Source organism: Schistocerca americana, chromosome 4, assembly GCF_021461395.2.
Source record: "Schistocerca americana isolate TAMUIC-IGC-003095 chromosome 4, iqSchAmer2.1, whole genome shotgun sequence".
NCBI classification, from domain to species: Eukaryota; Metazoa; Arthropoda; class Insecta; order Orthoptera; family Acrididae; genus Schistocerca; species Schistocerca americana.
In genome coordinates this window covers 371,796,599-371,809,780 of record NC_060122.1, presented here as the reverse complement: position 1 = coordinate 371,809,780, position 13,182 = coordinate 371,796,599, and the positions used below count along the sequence as shown (strand labels likewise).

At 41.4% G+C, this 13,182-nt stretch overlaps 1 protein-coding gene across 1 annotated transcript in view; it reads left to right on the top strand.

The window, feature by feature from the left end:
- The first annotated feature begins 3,776 nt into the window (after positions 1–3,776).
- Positions 3,777–13,182, top strand: part of LOC124612348 (glutamyl-tRNA(Gln) amidotransferase subunit A, mitochondrial) — a 153,400-nt gene continuing 143,994 nt past the window's right edge. Inside the window, exons 1-2 of the mRNA XM_047140501.1 lie at positions 3,777–3,977; positions 4,071–4,230. Of these exons, the coding sequence (XP_046996457.1) occupies positions 3,954–3,977; positions 4,071–4,230 (184 nt within the window). The 5' untranslated portion in view covers positions 3,777–3,953. The remainder of the gene's footprint in view (positions 3,978–4,070; positions 4,231–13,182) is intronic.

Sequence of the window (13,182 nt, the reverse complement as noted above, 5' to 3'; positions counted from 1 at the left end):
TTATTTCTGATACTTTATTATTAGCTTAATATAAGTATAGCCTATGATATTTGATGTTTGTAAATATAAGTTCACCTTTTTTTGAGGGGTGACTTTGTTCGATTGGCTTAATCTACAGGACAGCTTGCGCTACTTGTATAAAGATATTTTGCTCCTTTTTCTTTTACGCTTCGTAATTCACATGTTGCAAAGATTCTGCTACTGGGTAGGAACAATGATCAAGTAAGACTGTCATTGGGGTTTTACTAAAATGTGGGAATGATGAAATAATGTTTATCTTATGCGGAGAAGTATTCCAAATTTGTACCGCACTGTTTGTAATGGAACTTTTATAAGCCTGTGTCCTTATTGATTAGACAAGGTACTTACCTTTTCGTGGACGCTGAGGAAATGTGCGTTTTAATAGAGATAACGTGAGAATTTTACGCGTACCCGTTTAGTAAACAGTGTGATTTACGAACTAGAAACATTCCGCAACTGCCGCTGGACTGCGTTGTGATCACATATACCACGTTGGGGCCTATGTACCGTATGCACAAGTCGCATCATTTCTGAGCATTCATCAGCACATTGAACTTAACAAGCTCAATGCCGACGTTCCACAGCACGGTCCTTGTGCCTACGGCTTATTAGGGATCGCAAAGACAATAGTAAACTACTTACAGTGCGCACCACAGAGGCATTTAAGAAGCTACTCTTCCTCTCCATGCTCGAATGAAAGGAGGTTTGTTTGAGCAGTTGCCAGTGGACTGATGCGCATGCGCAGAGCTGATTTCGCGTGTGAGCAGTGCCGCCTCCCTCTTCTAGCTACGTGACGTGTGGCTGTTTGCCGTACGAGCAGTAGCAGCAAGTAACCAGATGCAATCCGGAAAAATTTTTCTGGCGCACCCAAGATGCCAGATTCGCGCATATGCAGAGCGATCTGAGTTATAGTGGGAGATCATTCTCCACGTGTTCCGTGCATATGTTTCGTGATATTGCTGTTTACAGCTCCCACGTCAAATGAAAACAAAACAGATTTCTGTGACTGGGAGTCATCAAGTGACTAATATGCATTCTCATAATCATGGAAGACTAAAATAAGGCAGTGGTTTCAATTTTCTTATTTTGTATTGTTTCCACGTTATTAGTAATCAACCAATAATTGTCTTAATGAAGTTATTTTTGTCGGTTTCCTGGAGAAATTTGCTTCTATTAATCTGTTCCACCGAGGCAGTCAATTCATTTGAAATGAAGTGTTTCGTTCGACACTATTCGCTACTTTCGACTTCGTTCGGTTTCAGGTGCACATTTTCTTTTTCTGGTACGAATGGTATTAAACCATAATAAAGAACCAAACATGAGATGATACAATACTGGTGCCCCAAGAAAATTGGTATCCAGTAAACCACATAGAAAAGCTGAATATCAGGTACTTCAGTGTGAATCTGGACATACAAATGTGCACTTTAAGCCATATTAAGCATTTCAGTATGGTTTACGAAACTGCAATGCTCTTGGAGTAGTCTCTGATGTCTTGTTTCTTTTATGACACTGTATGATCTCTTAACGCTGTGTAAGTACGAACATACGTAAATATTTACTTGAAACTGACTAAGCAGGCAAGTTTGGGCAGTAGTTTCGAATTAAATACTTTGTTTCAAATATATTGACGGCTTTAGCAGAAATTTACAGATCTGCTTTCCGTGAAACACAATGTTTTTCTGTCACCAGACACTTGTGTAGTACTTCCTTTAGGCTTTACGTTGTTTCTTAATTTCTGTTGTTTACATCTTAAATTTATGGAATGCCATTCCACAATAAATTGTATACTGGCAGCATAGCGTTTTTTTATCATTTTAACTCCCCAAATAGCTTTATATTTATTCCTAATGTACAATATAAACTGTCACTTGTACAGTTTCTTTACTTGACAGGCAGCCTTGTTAATTTTTTAAACATTTTGAAATAATCATAAAATAATTTATTATCCTTTATTCTGGTGTAAGCTACGTAAGGACCTGTTTATTTTTTGCAAAAAAATTTCTTCCTGCTAGCTTTTTGGAGTGCTGTGTAGACGTAAACCTGATTGGAACTACTACGTAACAATATTGCAGATACAAATTAAAAAAAAAATCTGTTTAAAGTCACCACATAGCAAAAGGTTAGTGTACTTTGAGCTGTAGAATCTACTTTTGAAATGAGCATTACGCCAAGAACTGCTTTCTTCTTTGGATTCCTTAACTGGGTAGGAAATGATAAAACAATTGCTCCAGGTGCGACTCCTTATGTCCTCTCAACAACATGCAGCAGGGCTGTACGTGGCCACATGAAGCCCCACCGCGCACGAAATTCCAAACAGAAATGCGACGAAAAGCGTATGAGGAGAGCAAACATCATGCACAGGCTGCCTACGTCATCGTAGCTGCACATGCACAGTACAGCCTGTTCTCTGGCGCTCTCTGGCAACTGCATAGTGCATAAACGAACCAATGGGAAAAAGCCCTAATAACTTGAGAGCTGTAGTGACACTAGCGCTCCAAGTGGTGATAAAGCAGACAGTCATGGCTGTCGCAAGGATAGTGTTTGTGATTAATTATTTTCTACTTAATTAACGGAATAGTTGTTATATTTTTGCGTGCCATGCGTTGGTAAGACACTAAGAGATCTAAATTATCGAGAAATACATGTTAAAACACCAGAATCACTCTGACTGAACGACATAAGCTACAATTCTTTCATGAAAAAATCTTTCGAATTTTAATATATTTCCAGCTTATTCCGTTGAAAGGAAGAGAATATAAACGCATTCCCTACGTGAGAAGCATATATTTCTATTTTTTCTGTTATCATATGCACTTCCTTGACATTGAAAAAAAATTGTGGAGGCCAATGATTCGACCTTTCTTACACCTCACTCGACTTTCTAATACGTGAATAACGTTGTAAATGTGATTACTTTTGCTTCAAAAGCGAATGTGATGATTCTTCCGTTTGTGCCTCACATTTAGCAGAAGTTGGGTAATTTTGTTTCTCCTGCGTTGGGAAACAATTTTATTGGTTTTGACGACTTATTATCAGGTCTGCGTGGTTTTCCCTTAGGCTACATTTCAGATGGCTTGTTTGATACGTTAAATAATATAGGTATTACATTCCACATAGTTTTCCTACGTCCCACATTCACTGACTTGGCTGAAAATGTAGCGAACAAAGCTCTACTTTGTTGGATAGATACACAACGTCTCTCTGTAAAAGGTCAGGTCTTCTGGGTGTTTATAAGCAGGCTTTAGTTATTAAAGGAAACTACATTATTCAGTAAATGTCTGTTCGTTAGAAGAGAGAAGTAAATAAACTGTCCTGTAGTTCATCGTTTCGTAACTCCCGGGGTTCTTGGGAAACTAAATAATAAGAAATGACGTGTAATTTTTTAGTTACTGTAGATTTTTATGGTGCTACATACACTCCTTATTGTAAAAACTATGATACAAATCAGTATAAACTTCAGTATTCGCACTCATTCTATATCCTATTCACTAGTGTCACTTGCTGGCTGCTTGGGTTGCTGCTAGCGCTGGGAGTAACAAAAACGATACAGTGTGTTGCCACTGTTGTGTTAGACCATGATAGACTGTGCAGTGAAATGTTTTCTACTCATTTTATTTCCCGGGAAATATCCCCCAGCCAAAAAATTAGAAAATACACTTTGTATGTAACTACAATGGGAAGTTGCGTAGATTTTGCAGTCCTCAATTAGGCGGGGGAAACTCCGCTCAAGCAACGTCCAGCAATAGCCTTCTAAAGGTGAATCGAGACATTCTTAGATCATAAACTCGCACGGTATCTAATGGCGGGCATTTGAGATTCATGAGAAAGTGTAAACAGTTATTCTGAAATGTTATGACTGGCTTGAGACTTACCGTCGTGTCAGGGGCGTAGTTGATTTTGTTCTTCTAGTATCTTTAGATTTACCAATAATGCTCTCTCTGTCAATTCGTCAGGTAAGTTTTAAATGCAGTTGGAAAATGCAACATAACCTTACACTTATTTATTTTTTTCAAAAAAATAGCGATTGCACCAATATTTATCCACAGGTCTCTCAGTTTTTACGTGATGGTTTATTGTTGCCGAGCAGTTTGTGTGAGGAGTGCTTGGCAAGATCACGACGCATTGAAGAGCTTAACGCATTCATACGCATTGAAGAAAAGTTGGCACGCGCACAGGCATCAGAATCGAATATTCGATATAAAGATGGTAAGCATGTCCTGTGGCATTGTTAGATTAGATGTAGTACCAGTTCAAATTGGTGAGGGATCCTGCAGGATGTAGAACTTTCTGTGCAATATTTTGGTAATACATTTGTTGCCATGTCCTTATAATATTTGTTGTATTATAAATTACGCAGTTCTTTGTGTCCTGTAGGATAGTATCTTTAGGGAACTTTTAACTTATTCAAAAATTATTCATTATCCACAAGAAAGTAATAATGTTTCTAGTTCACAACCAGAGGCAATATCTTATAGATGTCTACTTTTTCAATTGGAAATATTAACTGCAGGCTCTTATACAGTAAGTACACTGGTGGAAACTTGCTTTGAGAAAGCCAGTAGAGCTCCAGAATAATGATAACATTATTAGCTTCTCCTTGCTTAGTGTGTGCTGTTGTTTCGCAAATGTATATTCAATGATGGGCTGCTCCAGTTGTTGGAATGTTTTTGTGAGTTAATACTGCTTTCACCCTTCCCATCTAGGCCATATTCAAATCCACTTGAAAATGGAGTGCTTGTTAAAATCAGAAAAGGTAATGGATTTAAAGAATATATAGAGTGGCCTTTTATTAATTAAATTATGTTTTCTAGGGGGGGAGGGGGGGGGCACTCATTCTATGCACTCTGCAGATTGAAAATTGTGTGTGTGTGTGTGTGTGTGTGTGTGTGTGTGTGTGTGTGTGTGTGTGTGTGTGTGTTTGCTTGCTGCAGTATTCAGACAAAAAGTATTATTCTGTGACAATGTGTGCTAATTACTACCATAGCTCTAGTTTTGGTAGGAAAGTTTGGTAAGAACCCTTATGTTAAATAGAGACGTATGATTTTGACAGTTTTTTTCTGCAGGACCAAGAGTCCACTTCAGTTACCCCGGTGGTTGCACTCGATTCTGTTTTGTGATTTGATTGAGGAAAGTGAACATACACAACAGTCTTTATTATAACATTACCTTGACTTTATTTGTTTAATATGTCATTGCTAACATGCATTCAAACAGCTCTTTCAAAAAGGAATATATATGAAGTTCCTGCTTCGGATTTTCTTCAATAGTTATTGTAGTTTGGGCAATCTCTCGATGCTGGTCTGTCTTGTGCAAGCCACTTGATCTCTGAGTAACTACTAAAATTTACTTGAATTTGATTCAGGTTTGTCGTAGTTTGATGCCTCTGGACATGCCCTATCTACCAATTCCTTATTTTAGTCAAGTCATACCATACTTTTTTTTTCTCTCTCCCCAATTCCATTCATTACCTGCACACGAGTTATTCGACTGATCCATCTGATCTTCAACATTCTTCTGTAGCATCCAGTTTCAAAAGCTTATAGTCTCTTCTTGTGAGAACTATGTACCACCGACATTTCACATTAATAGAAAGCTGTTCTTATCCATCTTACAATCTCTTTTCATTTCTCTATTGATCTTCCAAGTCCTTTGCTATCTCTGACATAATTACAATGTCATTGGCAAACCACCAAATTTTTATTTCTTCATCCTGAACTTTTAACTCCCTTTCAAGATTTCTTCTTGGTGCATTTCAGTTTGCTGAAGGGCTACACTACAACCCTGTCTCACTTCTTTATCAACCAATGCCTCCCTTTGATATCCTTTCACTCTTGGAGTAGCAACCAGGTTTCTGCACACATTGTAAAAAAACCTTTAGCTCGCAGGAAAATCCAGGATGGAATAATGACACTTTATGAAAAGGATAGATCATTATTCACCAGGTAGTGAAGATGTTGAGTCGCAGATAGGCACTACAGAAATGCAGTCAAACAAGTAAGGTTTCGGCCAGAGAGGCCTTCATATGAATTAGACAAAAGGCGTGCGCGCGCACACACACACACACACACACACACACACACACACACACACACACACACACACACACACACACACATTCTTCAAAGAGTATGTTCTAGTTAACATTTTTAAAAGCCTTCTCCGAATCTACAAAAGCTATAGATTTTAAGTTTCTTTATTTTGTTTACCTTCCAAGGTAAATCATAGTGTGAGTAATGCTTCGCAAGTCTCTACATTTCTCCAAAACTCAGATTGATCTTCCCCAAGGTTGGCATATGCCAGTATTTGCAGTTTAAATAAATAATTCATGTATGTAGTTTACAATCATTACTTACTACAACTGATGGTCCAGTAATACGTATACCTGCCAACACACTTTTTTTTTTTAACTGTAAACATTACCTTGTTCTTGAAGTTTGATATTTGAGCAATGTTTTCCTAAGAAGCTCAATAATTCTGAGGGAATGTTATCTGCTCTATATGCCTTGTTTCGACTTAATTAAATTCGTTAAATTGTGCTATAAATAGTATCATCCATAATGCTAAACAGTTAAAATTGTCTCCCAGTTGCAGGTTGCCTGTCAGATCGCTTCCATGGGTGACATTGAGCGGTGTCTTCAGCGATGCCTTGATCATCTTAACTCACGGACCATCAACAATGGCTCTCGTTTTTCCATTGGTAAAACTGTTTGTATGGATTTCTGGTGGCACAGTTGGTTTCTTCCACCTCTTTACATCTGGGGCCTGTTGCTCTTCCATTCATTGAAACTACGAAATTCCTGGGGCTCATGCTCAATGGTCCTCCCACGTGTCTTGCCTGCTGTATGCGATCCTTCAGTGTCCTACATGTCCTCAGTATTACTTCCTGGGGAGCAGATCGGACCACCCTCCCACCCTCCTCCGTTTGTACCAGTCCCTTGCCCATTCGAAACATGACTATGGATGTTTTTTTTATGCATCTGCACATCCGCTCTTCTTACGCTGTCTCAATACTATCGACCATCGTAGCATCGGATTGGCCAATGGCGCCTTTTGCACTAGCCTAGTTGAGAGTCTGTATGCCAAAGCTGCCGAACTACCACTGTCATACCACCGTGACTTTCTCTACCAAGCTTGGCCACCCATCCTGTGCTGATTCCTTTGATGGGGCACATCCCTCTTTTCTGTTACCTTTTGGAGTTCGCCTTCAGCAGCTTAACTTCACACTGTCATTTTCCCAATGAGTGTGAACCCTGCACCACCTTGACTTTGTGCGGCGGCCCTTGTTCACCTTGTCCTTCATTCGCTTTCTAAGGACCCTGTTCCAGCCTCGCTCTATCACCTTCAGTTTCACGACTTTTGCACGCAACTTCGTGATAGTACTTTCATGTACAGTGATGGTTCTTGGTCTGACCATGGTGTTGGGTGAGCCTTTGTCATTGGCACTGGTATTTTTCGGTATCGGCTTCCAGAACATTGTTCAGTATTTACGGCAGAGCTCTTAGCCCTGTATCACGCCACATGGTACATACGGCAACAGAGATTTTTCAATTGTGTCATCTGTTCTGACTCTCTCGGTGCTCTTCAAAGATTCTGTGCTCCGTAACCATCCACCCCTTAGTGCAAAGGTTCCAGGAAAGCTGTCACTCACTCTTGATGGAACCACTGTGTTGTTTTTGTGGGTCCCCAGTCACATGGGTCTGACAGGAAATGAGACTGCTGTCAAAGCTGCAGTCCTCATACCCCAGCCCACTAGTTCTTACATTCCCTCCAATGATCTCTGTGTTGCCATCTGTCAGCATGTGGTGTCACTTTGACATCACCACTGGTCCTCCCTTATTGGGAACAAGCTCTGGGTTATTAAGCTTCTCCCTGCAGCTTGGATGACTACCTCTTGGCCCTCTTGCTGTGAGGAGATGATTTTAGCTAGGTTGCATATCAGGCATTGTCTTTTTAGCCATCAACATTTGTTAAGTGGTGCTCCCCCACCACTTTGTACTCATTACCCTGAACCTGTGAGGGTCCGTCATTTCCTGATGGAATGCCCTCTTTTGAATCGCATATGTTCTCATTTGTGTTTGCCATTGGCTGTTTTAGCGAACTTTTTATCTGTCATAGCCATATATCTAATCTTTAATTCGGAACCTCCATTTCTCTATGGTGTATTTTATTGACGTTTCTCGAGTCCCTGTCTTTAGTTGTCTTCTCTTCCGTCGATTGGGATTAACGTGTAGACAGTTTTACCTCCTCTCTTTGTCGTTGTGCTCTACATTTCTGACATGGGTGCATATGACCCTAGTCGTGTTTGCACCCTAAAACAAAACAAAACAAACCTGCCATGTTATTATGGACATGAATGTTGCCAAACTCAAACAAGAATCAGCATTGTAGGGGATTGTGAATGTGTAGCAAAGGACACCTAAGAATAATAGATAAATTGACAAGACTACCACCTTCATTATGATCTTCAGCTCGCCGTTGCTACCTGAACACACCATGGCAGGTTTCCTCCAACTTAGGGTTAGCCCTTATTTACCTAACCCTATGTGCTGTTTCAAATGCCAGCGTTTTGGCCTTACACTGCATTAAGTGCTCTGGGAGCCACACAGTCTGGAGCTGAGACTGCCCCGTTTTTTTTTTTTTTTGACAAATGCACAGTTCAGGAAATAAAAGTGACCAAGCAGAAGCCAAAGAGGAATATAAGGCAATGAAACCCTCTCTTTGCCACTTATGCTTTTGTGGCGCAGAAAGCTGTTCCTAAGATTGACACAGACAACATCCAACATACCATTATCCACCACCAGCAACAGTATGTGCCAAAGCAAAGTTAAAGACATAGCGATCAAGACAGCTATGAAGGAAGAGATCAGTAATGGTTTTGCAGTGAGCATCCTGAAAGTAGAGTGCTTCTCAACGTCCACTTTCTTCAAAGATAAATGGCTGTCACGCCCCCCCCCCCCCCCAAAAGAAAAATGGCTATCACCCCCCCTCCCCAATTTCCCCTTCATCCTTGCTGGGAAAGAGAGCAGGGAAAGGATCTCAGCATCAACATTTGGATGGAAAGCTGTCCTGGTATGTCTGACTGAAGATGAGGACATCAGACCCAGGCAGCCCCTCAACCCCACCTCGCTCTACAAGTGCTTCCCACCCCGGTGCAAGGACAGGTAAATCACCACACTGATGAAATTACTCCCATACTGCAGTGGAATGTGAATATGTTAAGGGATACAGGGCTGGTCTGGAGGAACTGAGACTCCTTGTGCAGGGCAGACCCCTTTGCCTCTGTCTTCAAGAGAATTTTAAAGAGACGGTTACACCTGTACTGGGAGGTTATCACTACAGAAAAGACAACCTTAAGGTAACTGGGTGGAAGGTGGGGTTTCAGTGTTCGTCAAAGACACTTCTCACACTTCAATTGTCTCTTAACCACAATACTACGTATGGTTGCTATTCGGATAGTGGCCCATGTTGGCATCACGGTATGCTCTGTGTACCTACCACCCCATGAGCATCTTGACAGTGGGCTCCTCACTCATCTTCTTGGTGAACTACCCCCTCCATTTCTCCTTTTAGGATACTTGAATGCACACATTGCACTATGGGGTTCTGACACCACTTGTCCCAAGGGTCAGACTCTTGAGGTCATGAGTCAAGCTAAACAATTTTTGCACCACTGCAGGTTTGTCTACATCCATAGACCTCTGCTTGTGCTCGCCTGCTGTTGCAGACACTGCAGAGTGGGGAGTGGATGATGACCATCGTGGTAGCAACTACCCTATCTGGATCCATCTGCCTAATGTAGCAAATCCTAAAAGAAAGCCACGGAGATGGTTGTTCAAAAAGGCTTACTGGATGCTTTACAGGCTGTTAACTTTTTTGAGCAGTGTGATGGCATACAGAACTGAGTGGATCATATTACAGCTGTGATCCATGCCACTAATGCAACTGTCCCAAAGTCAATGGGAACACCTAGGAGGCGACTTGTCCCTTCGTGGAATGATGACTGTTGTTCTGCAATCAGGCACAGAAGAGTGGCTATGTGCAGAGTGTCATGCCCTACAGATGAAAACCTTGCAAACTTTCGAATGGCATGTGCAAAGGTGAGATGAATAGTTCAGGAGAGTAAGCAGAGGTCAATAGTTCCTGAACTCCATCAACAGGTCCACATCCACAAGTAAAGTATGGGAAGCTATCAGGAGGATCTCAAGATACAGCTCTCGACTACCAATAGCAGCTGTACGAGTACAACGTTCTCTCGTAACATCGCTGAGAGACATAGCTCAGACAATGACTGAATCATATAAGTACCTTATGGCCAAGTCTATCCAGGAGCCTACTCTCCACTGATATCAGGAGACACAGGACGAGCTGCTTTTGATTTCTGTTCCACCAGCATGGAGGAATACAACGAGCCTTTCTCTCTGTGAGAGCTAGATTGTGCATTGTCAGTAGCTTGTGATATAACCACTGGAAATTACCTGATAACCTACAGCATGTTGAAACTGTTGGACCAACAGTTCAAGGAGGTCCTCCTTCAGCTCTAATGAAATTTGGATGATGGGAGATTTTCCCAACTCGTAGAAAGCACCTATTTTAATTCCAATTTTAAAACCAGGGAAGGATCGGACACACACGGTAGTTATCATAAATTAGTGTGACAAGCTGCATAGGAAAGAAGCTGGAGCATGTGGTCAGTTGGTGCCTAGTGTGGATTCTCGAAACCAGGTCCCGACCCACTTCTCCCAGTGTGGGTTCAGGAGGTATCACTCCACACTCGATAACCTTACCCTGCTCAAAGCAGCAATTCAACAAGCTTTCCTTCATAAGCAACACCTTATTAGCATTTTGTTTGGTTTAGAAAAGGCCTACATTACTACTTAGAGGCATAATATTTTGTCGCAGCTCTATCAGCTGGGATTCTGTGAATGTCTCCCCGCCTTCATATGGGTCTTTCTCTTAGACAGATATTTTAGACACAAGGTTGGGAATGCCTTGTTTGACCATTTTAAGCAGGAGAATGGTGTCCCTCAAGGGAGTGTTTTAAGCATCACAGCATTCGCCATTGCTGTAAACAGTATTACGTCCACAGTGCGACATCCTGTACTATGTTCCTTGTTTGTGGGCAACTTCTCCATCTTATGTGCATCCTCCAGCCTTGCAATGGCTACTCGGCAATTGCAGTTAATCATCGGGTGGTTGGAGGGGGCAGTCTTATACCACAAGTTTTAAATTCTTTTTGAGGGAAACAGTTTTTGTTGATTTTAATTGTTCCTGCTGTTAATTGAACTTGCACATTTTAAAACTGGGGGACACCATTCTTACTTTTCGAGGAAGTTAACATGGCTGCCACATCTTAAAAAACTGAAACTGAGATGTCTCCAGGCCTTAAACATTTGTCAGTCATAGGTCTTGGGGAACCGACAGGGCACATTTCCTCATACTTCATAAGGCCTTTGTGCAACCCTGGCTTGAATATGGGTCAGCAAGGCCTTCATACCTCAAAATGCTGGCTGTGGTTCACCACGACCCTTTTGTTAGCCTCCACTGTCTATTTGATGTCTTCTTCTCATTATATGCTAAGTGTATACAACAGTGTCCATCCCTACGTTGCCAGCATCCAGATATGTTGTACATCTGCCACTCAAATGGCTGTTCAATCATTGGCCGCAAGATTTGTGATCTCTGCAAGGGAGAGCTTTGAGTTATTACAGGTGTGTGTGTGTGTTTTTTTGGGGGGGGGGGGGGGGGGGGGGGAGCAATCATGTCTAAAGCCAAGGGTGGAGTAGGGAATCCCCCCCGGCCCATGTTGCTTTTAGAACTGACTGCTTACAGGAAGCATTGTACTCAAGACTATATTTTTAAAATTGAATTTAACGAGATTTTACATAGCCACACAGATTTTAATACTTTTTACACAGATGATTCTAAGCAGAGATATTTTCTCGGTTGTTCTGTCATGTTCCCCAACATTGTCCTCAGTATAGGGCTCCCAGAGCAGTTTTCAGTGTATTATGTGGAGTTGTTTGTTTTCCTGAGGGCAGTGGAGCAGATGAGACGATGTCATGACAAGAATTTCCTCATCTGCTCAGATTCTAAAATGCCCTTCTCGCTACTGGACAGATGTACCCAGCAGATCGGTTGTTGCAACAAATGCAGGACACTCTCCTTCTCTTGAAAGGCAAGACAAGGAAATAATTTTCTGCTGGGTTCCAGGGTACATAGGGATTCAGGGAAATGAACTTGCTGATGCAGGTGCCAAGGAGGCTTGCTGCCTTCCTCCTCCTGCTTGATATTCAGTCCCCCTGCAGGCAGTTACTTCATTTCTGACCAAAAAAACTATGTGTTGGTGGGAGCCTCAGTGGCTGGAAGTGAGGAATAATAACCTATGTTCCATAAAAACTTCAGTGTGACTGTGGTTTACCTCTTTCCACCCACAATGTTCTGAAGAAGTAGCCCTTACATGGCGTAGAGTGGGACGTTGCCCATTGACACATGGCTTCCTGTTATGTCGGGAGGAGTGCCCAGTATGTCAGATGTGGGATGCAGCTGTCAATAAGATCTATTTTAACCGAGTGTGTTTCATGTGATGGGCTTAAGGTTTAATGGAGTCTCCCACAGAATCCGCCCATTATTTTAATTAATAACGAGGCAATCGGCGTTCGTGTTTTAAGATTTTGTGCGGCGTCCAGAGAAAAAAAATTTTGTGACCAATATTGTATGTGAAAGCTTAGCTTATCTTGTAGCTATACTGTACAAATATTTATTTAAACATTAACTTTTTCTATTTGTGTGTTAGTGATACTTGATGTGATGTTGCTATTGGCCGACATCATCATGTGTCCTACGCTCTGAATATCTACTGTTACTGAGTGGCGAGATTACGTGACTTGCTATGATTTGTTGACAGAAGCACATTGCACAGCAGAATCTTAATTTCAGTACATCAAAAGCTACCATACTGTATTTGGTGGAATTCTTTTCTATACTTTCATAAATACGGGTTGTACATGTTGCTGCACATCCTTCCAAAACATTGTTTTTTGCTGTATTTCATTTCCTAAAGTGGCGGGAAGCTCTATGTCGGTGAATACAGCTTTCACCATTCAAAGGATTAATAAGTTTCACAGCTCTGAGGGAAAGTATATTGTCACTTAACACAGA